The 12,500-nt window shown below is 43.4% G+C and overlaps 1 protein-coding gene across 1 annotated transcript in view; it reads right to left on the bottom strand.

The window, feature by feature from the left end:
* The window catches only part of LOC311040115 (transcription factor SOX-5-like), a gene marked incomplete at its 5' end in the record, with an annotated part of 96,055 nt that overhangs the window by 11,071 nt on the left and 72,484 nt on the right, over nt 1-12,500 (bottom strand). Inside the window, 2 exons of the mRNA XM_084050188.1 lie at nt 5,429-5,601; nt 11,137-11,335. Coding sequence (XP_083906314.1) covers nt 5,429-5,601; nt 11,137-11,335 — 372 coding nt within the window. The remainder of the gene's footprint in view (nt 1-5,428; nt 5,602-11,136; nt 11,336-12,500) is intronic.

Genomic DNA, 12,500 nt, shown 5'->3' with positions numbered 1-12,500 from the left:
ACTTCAGCCCTATATACAGCCCTATATACAGCCCTATATACAATGAGCTTGTAGATCGGCTATTTTCAAAATATTCGTATACATTTGAAAACCGGGAAATGGGACATTCTAAATAATGAATACTTTTACTTTTGGTGCTTTAAGTACATTTTGATGCCAATACTTTTGTACTTTTACTCAAGTACATTTTGAATTCTGGACTTTTACTTGTAACGGAGTATTTCTATGTTTGCAGTATTGATACTTTTACTCAAGTAAAAAAAATTGAGTACTTTTTCCACCACTGAACAGTAGTAGCTGTTGGATGCTTGCGCGCTCGCCACTCACATCCAAATGTGAGTGTTTGCATGTGTAAAGGTTGTCGTTTACAACCACTGTTTGATGTTTGGATGTTGACTGTTGACTGTGTGTGTGTGTGTGTGTGTGTGTGTGTGTGTGTGTGTGTGTGTGTGTGTGTGTGTGTGTGTGTGTGTGTGTGTGTGTGTGTGTGTGGTGGTTATACTCCTGGCAGCCACCTGCATGAGTGGATTGTTCCGGGGCTCGCCTCTCTTGGCGCGAGCCCCGAGGGTCGACACATTAGAGAGAGAGAGGGAGGGAGAGAGCGAGGGAGGGAGCGCCGGTGCAGAGGGACGAGAGAGTGAGGCCACGCCGCACGGCCCCCTGGGTATTTATTACAGCCAATAAAAGGCTGATTTACTGTGCATTTACATGCTTAATGCAAGCAGCCGGCGCACTCGGTACTAGAGACCGTCTGCCGTTATGCACACACACACACACACACACACACACACACACACACACACACACACACACACACACACACACACACACACACACACACACACACACACACACACACACACACACACACACACTCCCCGACTGCACCAGAGCTGGCATTTTACATTTTAATTATACGATTAGGAACGGTTCCCAAAACACTGTTGTCTTTCAAAAACAACCTTCCAAAAAGTGCTCTCTCCCATTTCCGCACGACCCCGGCCCTGCTAGCTAGCCGGCTGGATGGAGCCGCCATGCCGCAGCGTGCTAATGAAATGCATTTCCTCCTGTTTTTAGTCCAATGGAATCTTAATCGCTGGGCGGTGATCATTTTTTACCTCAATTGGAATAAATAACAGTTAAAGAGATTTTGGGCAGAGGTGGAAAGTAACTAAGTACATTTACTTATGTAATGTACTTATAAGTACAATTTTTAGGTATTTGTACTTTACCTGAATATTTCCAATTTCCAATACTTTTACTTCTACTCCGCCACATTTCGGATCCAAATATTGTACTTTTACTCCACTACATTTATTTGAAAACTTTAGTTACTACTGTAGTTACTTTCTATGTTTTGATTATTATTACAAGACATACATTAACCACTTCAGCCCCATATACATTTCGGCCATTTGAAAATAGCCGATTTACAAGCTCACAATGCGTCATGATGCGACGCATTGTGAGCTTGTAGATCTGCTATTTTCAAATGATTTGTATACAATTTATACATGTGAAAACGTTTGACATTCTGTATAATGAGTATACTTCCTACTTTTGGTACTTTAAGAACATTTTGATACCAATACTTTTGCAGTACTTTTGTACCTGGAACACAATATTTTGAGATGGGGATTGGTGGCTAAGTATACATTCATTTTGGAGAACCACTGATGTAGCAACATAGGTTTTTTTTCAAAAAAAACTGTTAGGATTTAGAAGACATTGGTAGAATCGGCCTCATGTCTTAATGGGTTAAATCCAAATGGAAAATTATCTCACCACATTCTTTTCAGAAAATATTCACTGATTAGACTGTATATATATATAAATATATATATATAAATATATATGAGATGGACGGGCAGCGACACAGAGAGGAACAGAGAGACAGAGAGCGTGACAGCATAGTGTGACACTAAGCCTTGGAATGGTACACGGTGAAAAGTGGATTGAGTGCCAGACGACAGAGAACCAAGACACAAAGTAGTGACATAACTAATCCTTTTGAGTCCGTCAGAAATGACGCCATTTGTATGTTGAACCATAGGATCCATACCGCAGGGGTCTTCAACCTTTTCAGGCCAAGGACCCCCTAGCTGAGAGAGAGATGGAGCAGGGACCCCCTCTATATTGTATGAAAAAAAAAAATGCGTTTCAGATTTACTTGGTCTGCTCTTTTTTCCCTCTACACCTATAACTCTTTGCCAAAAATAGCCGATCTGCTATTTTTGGCTAAAGTTCTCCTCAGAAAAGGGATGCTAGTGTTCAAGTGGTTAAGGTAAAAAAAATAATCATATTGCACAAAGATTTGGCGGACCCCCTGTAGTAACTCTGAGGACCCCCTAGGGGTCCCGGACCCCCTGTTGAAGACCCCCGCCATACCGGGTTCACAGTGTGCGTAACGCAACGCGGTGGGCAGAGGGGTGGAGATGGCGCTTTAGTTCCGAGTGACGCACGGCTTCATGTCTCCTTTGAACAAACGTTTGCAGGGGATGAGTGACATTCATCTGACACAAGCCTTCTGACTAGTGGTTCTCAACCTTTTCTATTTTTTTGTATATTAATGTTATATTATCATTAATATCTTAGTGTTTTGGCAATTATTTGGGGGCCCACTTGCAATACCCTCGCGGCCCACAGGGTCAGAAGAGAACCACTGCTTAGACCAGTGTCACATGCACATGCATGAAATGATTGTTTTCTTTAAATGCAGCACGTAAGAGATTTGGTTAAAATATAAAGTGCGTTTCAAATAAAATGTATTGTTTATTATAGGTTTGTAGCCCGTGTGGCTTCAGCTCAACCCCTGTATTCTAATGCTATGCTCTACCTGTCACTATAAAGGTTTTGTATTGTAAATACAGTCATTTCTCCCTTCTTATATAATGAAAAATGAACCCACATTAACCCTTTAAGACCTGGAACGCATCTGTGTCACTTCTTGATTTGCAATTAGTTATTATTTTACACTCTGGCTATTCAAAAATAGCAGATATACAAGCTCATAGCGCGGCACCGAGTGCTGCGCTATGAGCTTGTAGATCTGCTATTCATGAAAAATCGTGAACATGTGTGCAAATCTTTGAATATATATTCTTTTAAAGCAAACATTTTTAACTCAAATCTTTGCTTCTGGGGGTCCCTGGAACAACATATTTTGAGATGGGGGTCCACGGCCAAATACGTATAATTCTGGGGTTCCTTGACATGAAAAATATTGAGCACCACTTATATAAAAACATAGTTTTTTCAGGAAAGAGTCGTATTACACACAGTCTCTAGGTGTCTATCCATTTGTAAGTCGTGTACGCGTGTACAAATGTTTGGTTACATGTGTACACGCTCAGGGTTAAAATTAACACAAGAGGACTTGACTGTGTACAGCAGGTCTGAAATCCATCAGACAGCGAAAGAATGAGAGAGAAAAGACAGAGATAAAATACAGAGGAAGAGAAAGAGCTGTTGAATGTCAGTGGTGCAGATGCTTCAAGCGCGCTGCTGCTGCTGTGCTGTGTGCTGTGTGTGTGTGTGTGTGTGTGTGTGTGTGTGTGTGTGTGTGTGTGTGTGCGGGCGCGCGAGCGAGCGCATGCACGCCAGCTGACTCCGAGTGTGTTTAACAAATAACCACAATTTAGCCACGCTGCTGAGGAGCCGGGGCCGTCACTTCACATTACTGTCTACTCGACGCTGCGCTCCGCTGCACACACACACACACACACACACACACACACACACACACACACACACACACACACACAGCCCCGCAGCGCGCCTCACAGACACACTCATTGCCTCTGAAGCGCCTCTGGTTTTTACCTTATCTAGCCCCGTTTAGTTTCAACACATTTCACTGAGCACATTGTGCAGTGATTCGCCTCCTACATAGCGGGGTGAGGCATGGCGTGTGGCAAGACAAATTAACACATGGTGACAATAACAGCGTGGAGCGCGGGGTGACATTTAGGCCCATTATGTGCGCATCTGTGTAGGATTTGAGACTGTTTGCGATTGTCTGTTCTTTTTTCTTTTTTTTAAAGATTGATGTTGTTGACATCTTTAACATTTGTTTGACTTCTATTTCCGTTCCTGTATTTTCTCAACAATGTCATTTGAAGAAGAATAAGGTTCCTTTTTTTGCCTGTTGAAATTATTCTATTCTATATCCTCTAATCTCACAGTAATGCATTGCAAAATTATTACACTAGGTTAAAATGATTAATATTATTTATCAATTATGCATAATTAGTTACTAGGATATACAATATTTCATTCACTTAACTCTGAAGTACAGCAATCTGATTAGAAGGAGATCGTTAACTATGATCCATTACAGTTATCGTCTCATTTTCTTTTTTTAAACCGATACCTAATCGCACACAAGATCATCTAAATGAACTCATTTGTTGTAAGAGCGCAGTTATGATTTGCCCTGAATTTGTGCGTTTCAATACAGCTCTGCCTCAAGCCTACACTGTTGAATAAATGTTGACAATAAAGTGGGTCTAATGGTGTGTTTTTGCACCGGACGCAAAGTGAATTTGTGCCTCGATCGCTTCACTCACGCGTTAGTTTATTTGTATTTCACGCACATTTTTGCGATCAAACTGTGTCACTGTATAATGCTGAATATGCAGTGACTGAAGTTTTGCTTTATCCGGATGGAGGTGTTGCTCTGTAAGTCAGTATTTCTCAACCAGTGGTCCGGGGACCACCATTGGTCCTTGGAAGGGGTTCCAGGTGGTCCCCAGTTAAATGATGGAGAGTTGGTAACCAAATGGACCCTTATAGATCTTTAACTCTTGAGAGTGTAAAATGTTACACTCTCAAGAGTTAAATTATTGTTAAACATCTGCATTTACTTATTAAAGGAGGAGTTCACCCAAAAAATGACTTATTTTCTATCAATTGCACACCCCATGAAGCCTTGAATTCATGGATTTATTTTTGTTTTTGTGGCATTCCTAAGCCAATAATTTGATGACCGGGTGTGTATCCGGTAGGAGACACAAACAATCTACTTTGTGTCTCTTACCGGATACATTAGCCGGTAGGAGACGGGAATCAAATTATTGGCTTACGAATGCCACAAAAACAAAAATGAATCCATGGATTCAAGGCTTCATGGGGTGTGCAATTGATAGAAAATAAGTCATTTTTTGGGTGAATTACTCCTTTAAAGAATTGTTATTTTGATCATCGTTTGCCTGTCGTCTCTCCTATGGCACCACGTCAATGCAGCATGGAATTGTGGACAAAATCTTATCCAACGACAACACAATATTCTAAGTCTTAGAGTCTGAGAGTCTAAATCTCATCAAACGGTGGTTCTGTGGCTCAAATGCCCGCAATAAATAATGGACCTTGATATGAAAAGGGTTGAAAAGCCACTGCTGTATAAGTCGGAGGTATGTGTGGCTCTTACCTTGTCGGAGCATCCGTTGTTCAGGCTGAGGTTGCTGACCGCCGCCACCTTGGCGTCCAGGACCTGTTGTTCTCTCTTCAGCTGCTCCTTCATCTGCCGCGCCTCGGCGAACGCCTTGGTCACCGCCTCGTGGTCGTTCAGGTAGGACCCCGAGGACAGAGAGGACAACAGGTCTACGGGGACAGACAGACAGACAGAGAGATAAAATACAATTGGTTTGGTTTGTATTTATTTATTAATAAAACAATACAGCATACAATTTGTGTAAACATCCACAGTCAACCTTTGAGAGTGTACGGAATTGTGTGTGTGTGTGTGTGTGTGTGTGTGTGTGTGTGTGTGTGTGTGTGTGTGTGTGTGTGTGTGTGTGTGTGTGTGTGTGTGTGTGCGTCTGAATACATATTCTCCTGTACTGTGAGGTAAAGGCATTGGCATACGCTGCATTTGTCTGTCTCATACTGTATGTATAACTGTCTCTCTTTCTAGTGCTTGCCTCTCTGTGTATCTGTCCCTCTCTGATATTTCTGTCTCTCCCATCTGTTTCTCTGTCTCTCTCTGTGTGTGTGTCTCTCACACGCACGCACGCGCACACACACACACACACACACACACACACACACACACACACACACACACACACACACACACACACACACACACACACACACACACACACACACACACACACACACACACACACACACACACACACACACAACTTGACTTGTAGGCTGTGTGACTCAGTGCTTGTGCCTCTAGCGAGCCCAATTTCAACGATAGTATGAAACATACATTAACCACTTTAGCAGGGTTTTATACATTGGCTATTTTCAAACATGCTAGTACTTTTACTTTTGGTACTTTAAGTATATTTTGATGCCAATACTTTTGTACTTTAACTCAAGTATATTGAACACAGGCCTTTTACTTGTATTTCTACGTTGTGGTATTGCTGCTTTTACTTGAGTAAAATATCTGGGTACTTTTTTCCACCACTGCGCACACGCACACACAGTCACCACAGTGAAACAGCCGCTCGCTGGAAATAAAACTTCCAATCCTTCAAATCTCTGTTTTGATTCCTTTAAAAAGATCCACTTTTGAATTGGTCTGCTCCCAAAGCTGTACCCCCTGACAATCTGAAATGATTTTACACCACACACACACACACACACACACACACACACACACACACACACACACACACACACACACACACACACACACACACACACACACACACACACACACACACACACACACACACACACACACACACACATCTAAAGCCTCTCTCCGCCTTCTCTTCTCTTTCATTTGAAAGCTTCGTGCAGCTCTTTGAAGAGGAGCAGACAGATGACTCTTATTATGGCTAAAGCGTCCCGCTAATTTGCCCCGACCACAAACATGTGCCCCCATGGTGCGGCGCGGACCCCCGGCTCACATCCCCCCCTGTTCCTCCTCGCTGCCTGCCTATTATCTGTATTATATCCACATCTTAGCGGTCGATGGAGCATCGCTGGCATCTCTGTGTGTGTGTGTGTGTGCATTTACTCAAGTACTGTACTTTAAGTACACGTTTGAGGTATTTTTCTTTTACTTTACTGGAGTATTTCCAATGTTCAGTACTTTTACTTCTACTCCACTGCATCTCATCAGGAAAATATTATACTTTTACTCCACTACAATTATTTGAAAACTTTAGTTACTAGTTACTTTGTAGATTTTATTTATTATTACAAACCACACATGAACCACTTCAGCCCTACAGTATATACATTTCAGCCATTTGAAAATAGCAGATCAGATTGTAAGCTTGTAGATCTGCTATTTTTATATATTTGAAAACTTGTGAAATGGGACCTTATGTATAATGAGTACTTTCTACTTTTGGTACTTTAAGTACATTTTGATACCAATACTTTTGTACTTATACTCAAGTCATTTTTGTATTGCTACATTGCAGTATTGATACTTTTACTTAAGTAAAACATTTGAGTACTTTTTCCACCACTGGCGCACACACGCGCACACATTTTACATTTGTACACTCTCAGAGCTACAAATGGATAAATGAACATGCGGGAGTTGACTGTACTGTATATGCGTGCTTTTGAATTGTTTGTGTGTGTGTGTGTGTATGTGTGTGTGTGTGTGTGTGTGTGTGTGTGTGTGTGTGTGTGTGTGTGTGTGTGTGTGTGTGTGTGTGTGTCCTAATATCGGCTCCCTTTATAAATTGGGGTTAGCTCTTAACAAAGAGCCGCTCCTGGCTTATGGGGGTCTTTATCTGCGCTAATCCGCAGCGCTAATGCCGCGGCAGGCCAGATTACCAGCTTCAGATTGGTAACGACAGCGCCCTGAACTCTTTCAGAAGTCATAACCCACAAAATCTGCGATGTGAGAGAGCGAGGGGGGGGGGGGGGGGGGGGGGGGGCTTTGGTGGGAGGGGGGGTGGTTGAGAGAGGGCAGAGACCCACACGCTATAGCAGTCAATTTTACTGAGGGAGCTCAAAAGAGAGAGAAATCGAGGTATTTTTGTGTCGGTGACTGTGTGTGTGCGTGTGTATGTTTGGCTTCTAACCCTTCGCTCTCCTACACTGTCATTGATGTAGACAAGTCAGTGTGACCCAGATAGTTGCGCGCGCGAGTGTGTGTGTGCGTGTGTGTGTGTGTGTGTGTGTGTGTGTGTGTGTGTGTGTGTGTGTGTGTGTGTGTGTGTTTGCGTGTGTGCGTGTGCGCGTGTGTGTACTGAACGCTGCTGTCTAAAGCCTCGGAGTGGCCAACGAATTCTCAGGGGAAACAAAAGCATACATAACAGTCAAGCCCACTAGACGTCTGGACAACAAGGTGTCCGGCAGGAAGGACACAGGATTCTATGGGCAGACAGAGTCTGTCTGACGCTGTTGAGACGCCAGAGGCACTGACAGCCTCTTAGCTCAGGTTTATGATGGATGGATGGATGGGTGGGTGGGTGGGTTCTGCTGTTGTCTTAAGAAGACTCACCTCTTCAGACTCCACCTTCAGCCCGTAGCACTTAGCCATAGCCCTGATGACCTTGCAGGCTTATGCAAAGGCTAAAATGTAACTTAGATAGCGTGTTATGTAGACAGATGCCAGGTCATTGCTGACCTGGCATCATTTAGTGTGTATAGTTTCAATGTACAGGCTGATGATAGGTTCTTGGTTTACTCATGTATTACTTTATCATTAGATTACTATTTCTATGCATTAAGATGTATTGTCTTGTGTTGTCCTTGCTTACTGTAAATCGCTCTGGATTGTAAGTGTGGATTAAAATGCCTAAATTGTGGGTGGGTTTATGGATGGAGTGGTGTGTGGAATAAGAGGAAGATAAATTGATTTATGGGGTGGGGGGGGACTGATACATCGAGTGTGTGCGTGTGTGGCAGAGAACTTTAACACCCTGCAACATGCACGTGCACACACACACACACACACACACACACACACACACACACACACACACACACACACACACACACACACACACACACACACACCCTTGAGTCCTAATAGGGCTGGTATTCTAGGGACTGAGGTAAAGCCAGCACTTGCAGATGGGAACCTTACAAAACTTACACAACACAAATGGGAATCGAAGGCGCCCGCCAAACACCACACAAACGCGTAACACATGTTTCTACAGAAGGATCGCGCACAAACTTTATGCGTCCTAATCCATTTTATAAGAACAAAAAACATCTGGGGCCACAACGTTTGCTAATCTGATATTAAATCCTCAGATTTGTTGAAAAACACTGAGATTAGCCAAGGAGTCTGAAAAATGGCTAACTGCCTGCTGCATGGGAGGGAGGAGGGGGTGGGATTGTGTGTGTACGTGTCAATCCACGAGAGTGTATAAGACGTGTGTGTGTGTTTGTGTTATTGTGTCATTAATGCCGGTTGTTCGTGGTCTCCTGGTAGATATAAGAGGCTTGTCTAATCTCATCGCTGATACCTTCTGTCTGTCATGCACTCCCTTCTTTTATTATCCCCCCACTCCCTGCTCAGAAGGCAAAAGAAATGCGCTAATCTCTCTCTCTCTCTCTCTCTCTCTCTCTCTCTCTCTCTCTCTCTCTCTCTCTCTCTCTGTCTCTCTCTCTCTCTCAAATAGTGACTCATTTCTGTCATGTCTGTCTATGATTGCTGCCACCATGTTGACAATGGCGCCTATGAATAAAAATCATCTTCTTGTAATTACCACCAACAGAGCGGTAACTGTTGCCGTCCCTCATAATAAGACTCATGATGTCACATGTGCTGTGCCTGTGTGTGTGTGTGTGTGTGTGTGTGTGTGTGTGTGTGTGTGTGTGTGTGTGTGTGTGTGTGTGTGTGTGTGTGTGTGTGTGTGTGTGTGTGTGTGTGTGTGTGTGTGTGTGTGTGTGTGTGTGTGTGTGTGTGTGCACGACTTGGGAACTCTTGTTCTTTTTTTTTTTTACATGTAAAACGTGTTTATGTGTAAATTACACAAGTGTGATCTTCTGTGTTCATGTGAATGATTGTGTATCCTGTTGTGTTTGAGAGAGTTTTAAGTATTATTTTGCATTTGTGTGTCTGTGTCTGTGCATGTGTGTGTGTAAGTGTTGGATGCACGTTGTGCATGTACGTGCATAGCGTTGCTGTCAGGCAGAAACCGTGTATATCCATATTTGTACTTTTTTTTTTTTTTTCAATGAATGCCCTGCTTAGTTGAAAATGGAGTTGCTCAAATAAAGCACTGAAAAAAGCAGATTTACGCGTTGTGAGCTTGTAGATTGGCTTTTTTCCACAATTTTTGAAAACTTTTGAAAGTGGAAGAGAAAGTGTGTGTGTGGTGGTTTTATGAATGTTGAACTAATGAAAAGTATTAAAGGAATAGTTCACCCCAAAAAATACTTATTTTCTATCAATTACACACCCCATGAAGCATTGAATTCATGGAGATTTTTTTTTTTTTCACGCATACCCGAGCCAATAATTTGATGACCGGTTGTATTTCCGGTAGGAGACTCAAAGAGGCTCCTTTGAGTCTCCTATACTGTACCTGATACATTTGCATCTCTCCGGCGGTAATCGAATGATTTGCCTTAGGAATGCGAAAAAAAAGAAAAAAAATCTCCATGAATTCAATGCTTCATGGGGTGTGTAATTGACAGAGAGCTTGTGACTAAATCAGGGGTCTTCAACAGGGGGTCCGGGACCCCTAGGGGGTCCTCAGAGTTACTACATGGGGGCCGCCAAATCTTTGTGTGATACTGTATGTTTTTTTTTTTTACCTTAACCACTTGAACCCTAGCATCCCTTTTCTGAGGAGAACTTTAGCCAAAATTAGCAGATCTACAAGCTCACAACGCCTCGCGCTGCGAGGCGTTGTGAGCTTGCAGATCGGCTATTTTTGGCAAAGAGGTTTAGGTGTAGAGGGAAAAAAGAGCAGACCAAGTAAACCAAAAAAATCAATCTAAAATACAATTTTATACAATATAGAGGGGGTCCCTGCTTAATCCCTCTCTCAGCCAGGGGGTCCTTGGCCTGAAAACGTTGAAGACCCCTGGATAAATAATAACTACGTTGGACCCATTGGAACGCAGATTATTTTTTCTTCCATTTCCTAACAAGTAACGTTTCTGGACACATAAGGTCTCCACCTGACAGCGCCGTGCTCGTTGTGAGAGAGTGTGGTGGGTGTGTCAGGGTCGTTTTCCACCTACCTATGGAGCTGATTCTGGAGGGAGGTCCTCCGATGCTGCAGGGGGCAGCGCTGTACTTCATGGAGTGGCCCAGCTTGGACGCGGCCGCCGAGCTGACAGGGACCTGTGGGGAAGTCGGAGGGGAGTTGGGTGACTTGCTCTCGGGGGCCCTAGTCTTGGCCGACAGGTTCAGAGGCTGAGCAGCACCCTCACTGTCCTGCTGAAAAACCAAAACAGCACACAGGTTCCAAACCTGCCGTGACCACCGGGGACATTTGGACACCCACCTGACCCTCCCCCCACCCCCACTCCACTCGGAAACCCCCGAGAGAACCAGTCGCAATGCTTTGACTGGGGAACAAACAAAACAAAAGCAAATACCAAACGCAGTGGTGGAAAGTAACTAAGTACATGTACTCAAGTACTGTACTTAAGGACGATTTTGAGGTATTTGTACTTTACTTGAGTATTTCCAATTTCAAAATACTTTTACTGATACTCCACTACATCTCGGATTTTACTCCATTACATTTATTTGAACACTTTAGTTACTAGTTACTTTGTAGATTTTATTATTACAAAACAAACAGTGACCACTTCAGCCCTATATATCGGCCATTTGAAAATAGCCGATATACATGCGACGCATTGGCGATGCGACGCGTTGTGAGCTTGTAGATCTGCTATTTTCAAACGATTTTTATACATCTGAAAACTGGTAACGGGACACTCTGCATAATGAATACTTTCACTTTTGGTACTTTGAGTACATTTTGATATATATATATACATTTTGCCAATACTTTTGCACTTTTACGCAAGTATATTTTGAACTACGGACTTTCACTTGCAACGGAGTATTTCCACATTGCAGTATTGATACTTTTACTTAAGTAAAACATTTGAGTACCTTTTCCACCACTGCCAAAAATCAAACGGAACCGCTACCCTCATGCGCAGCGATCCACGGCAAACCAAACCCACGTGCGACAACATGCCACCAAACGCCATGACTCCACAAACCGCTCGGCGCAAGCAATGAAGAACAGAGGGGGGGGGGGGGACAAATGACATCCACAACCGTGCTATACAAAGCATGTGTCAAAGGGATGGCGGGGGGCCCATGCCGCCCCCCGAGGACGGGCCGTTTCACACACACACACACACACACACACACACACACACACACACACACACACACACACACACACACACACACACACACACACACACACACACACACACACACACACACACACACATGCATGTGCACACTCCACAGTGAAGGCCATGCACATTCCGAAAGATACATGCACACGAGGGCAAGCCTGTTCCCGCGGCATGCTTCAAACACAAGGTCAGTCGATGGGGGGCTACAAGCAAGA

This window comes from Gymnoscopelus microlampas (assembly GCF_963454915.1).
Source record: "Gymnoscopelus microlampas genome assembly, chromosome: 23".
Lineage (NCBI taxonomy): Eukaryota > Metazoa > Chordata > Actinopteri > Myctophiformes > Myctophidae > Gymnoscopelus > Gymnoscopelus microlampas.
Note: the sequence above shows the minus strand (reverse complement) of the source record. Positions and strands in the feature narration are given on the sequence as shown.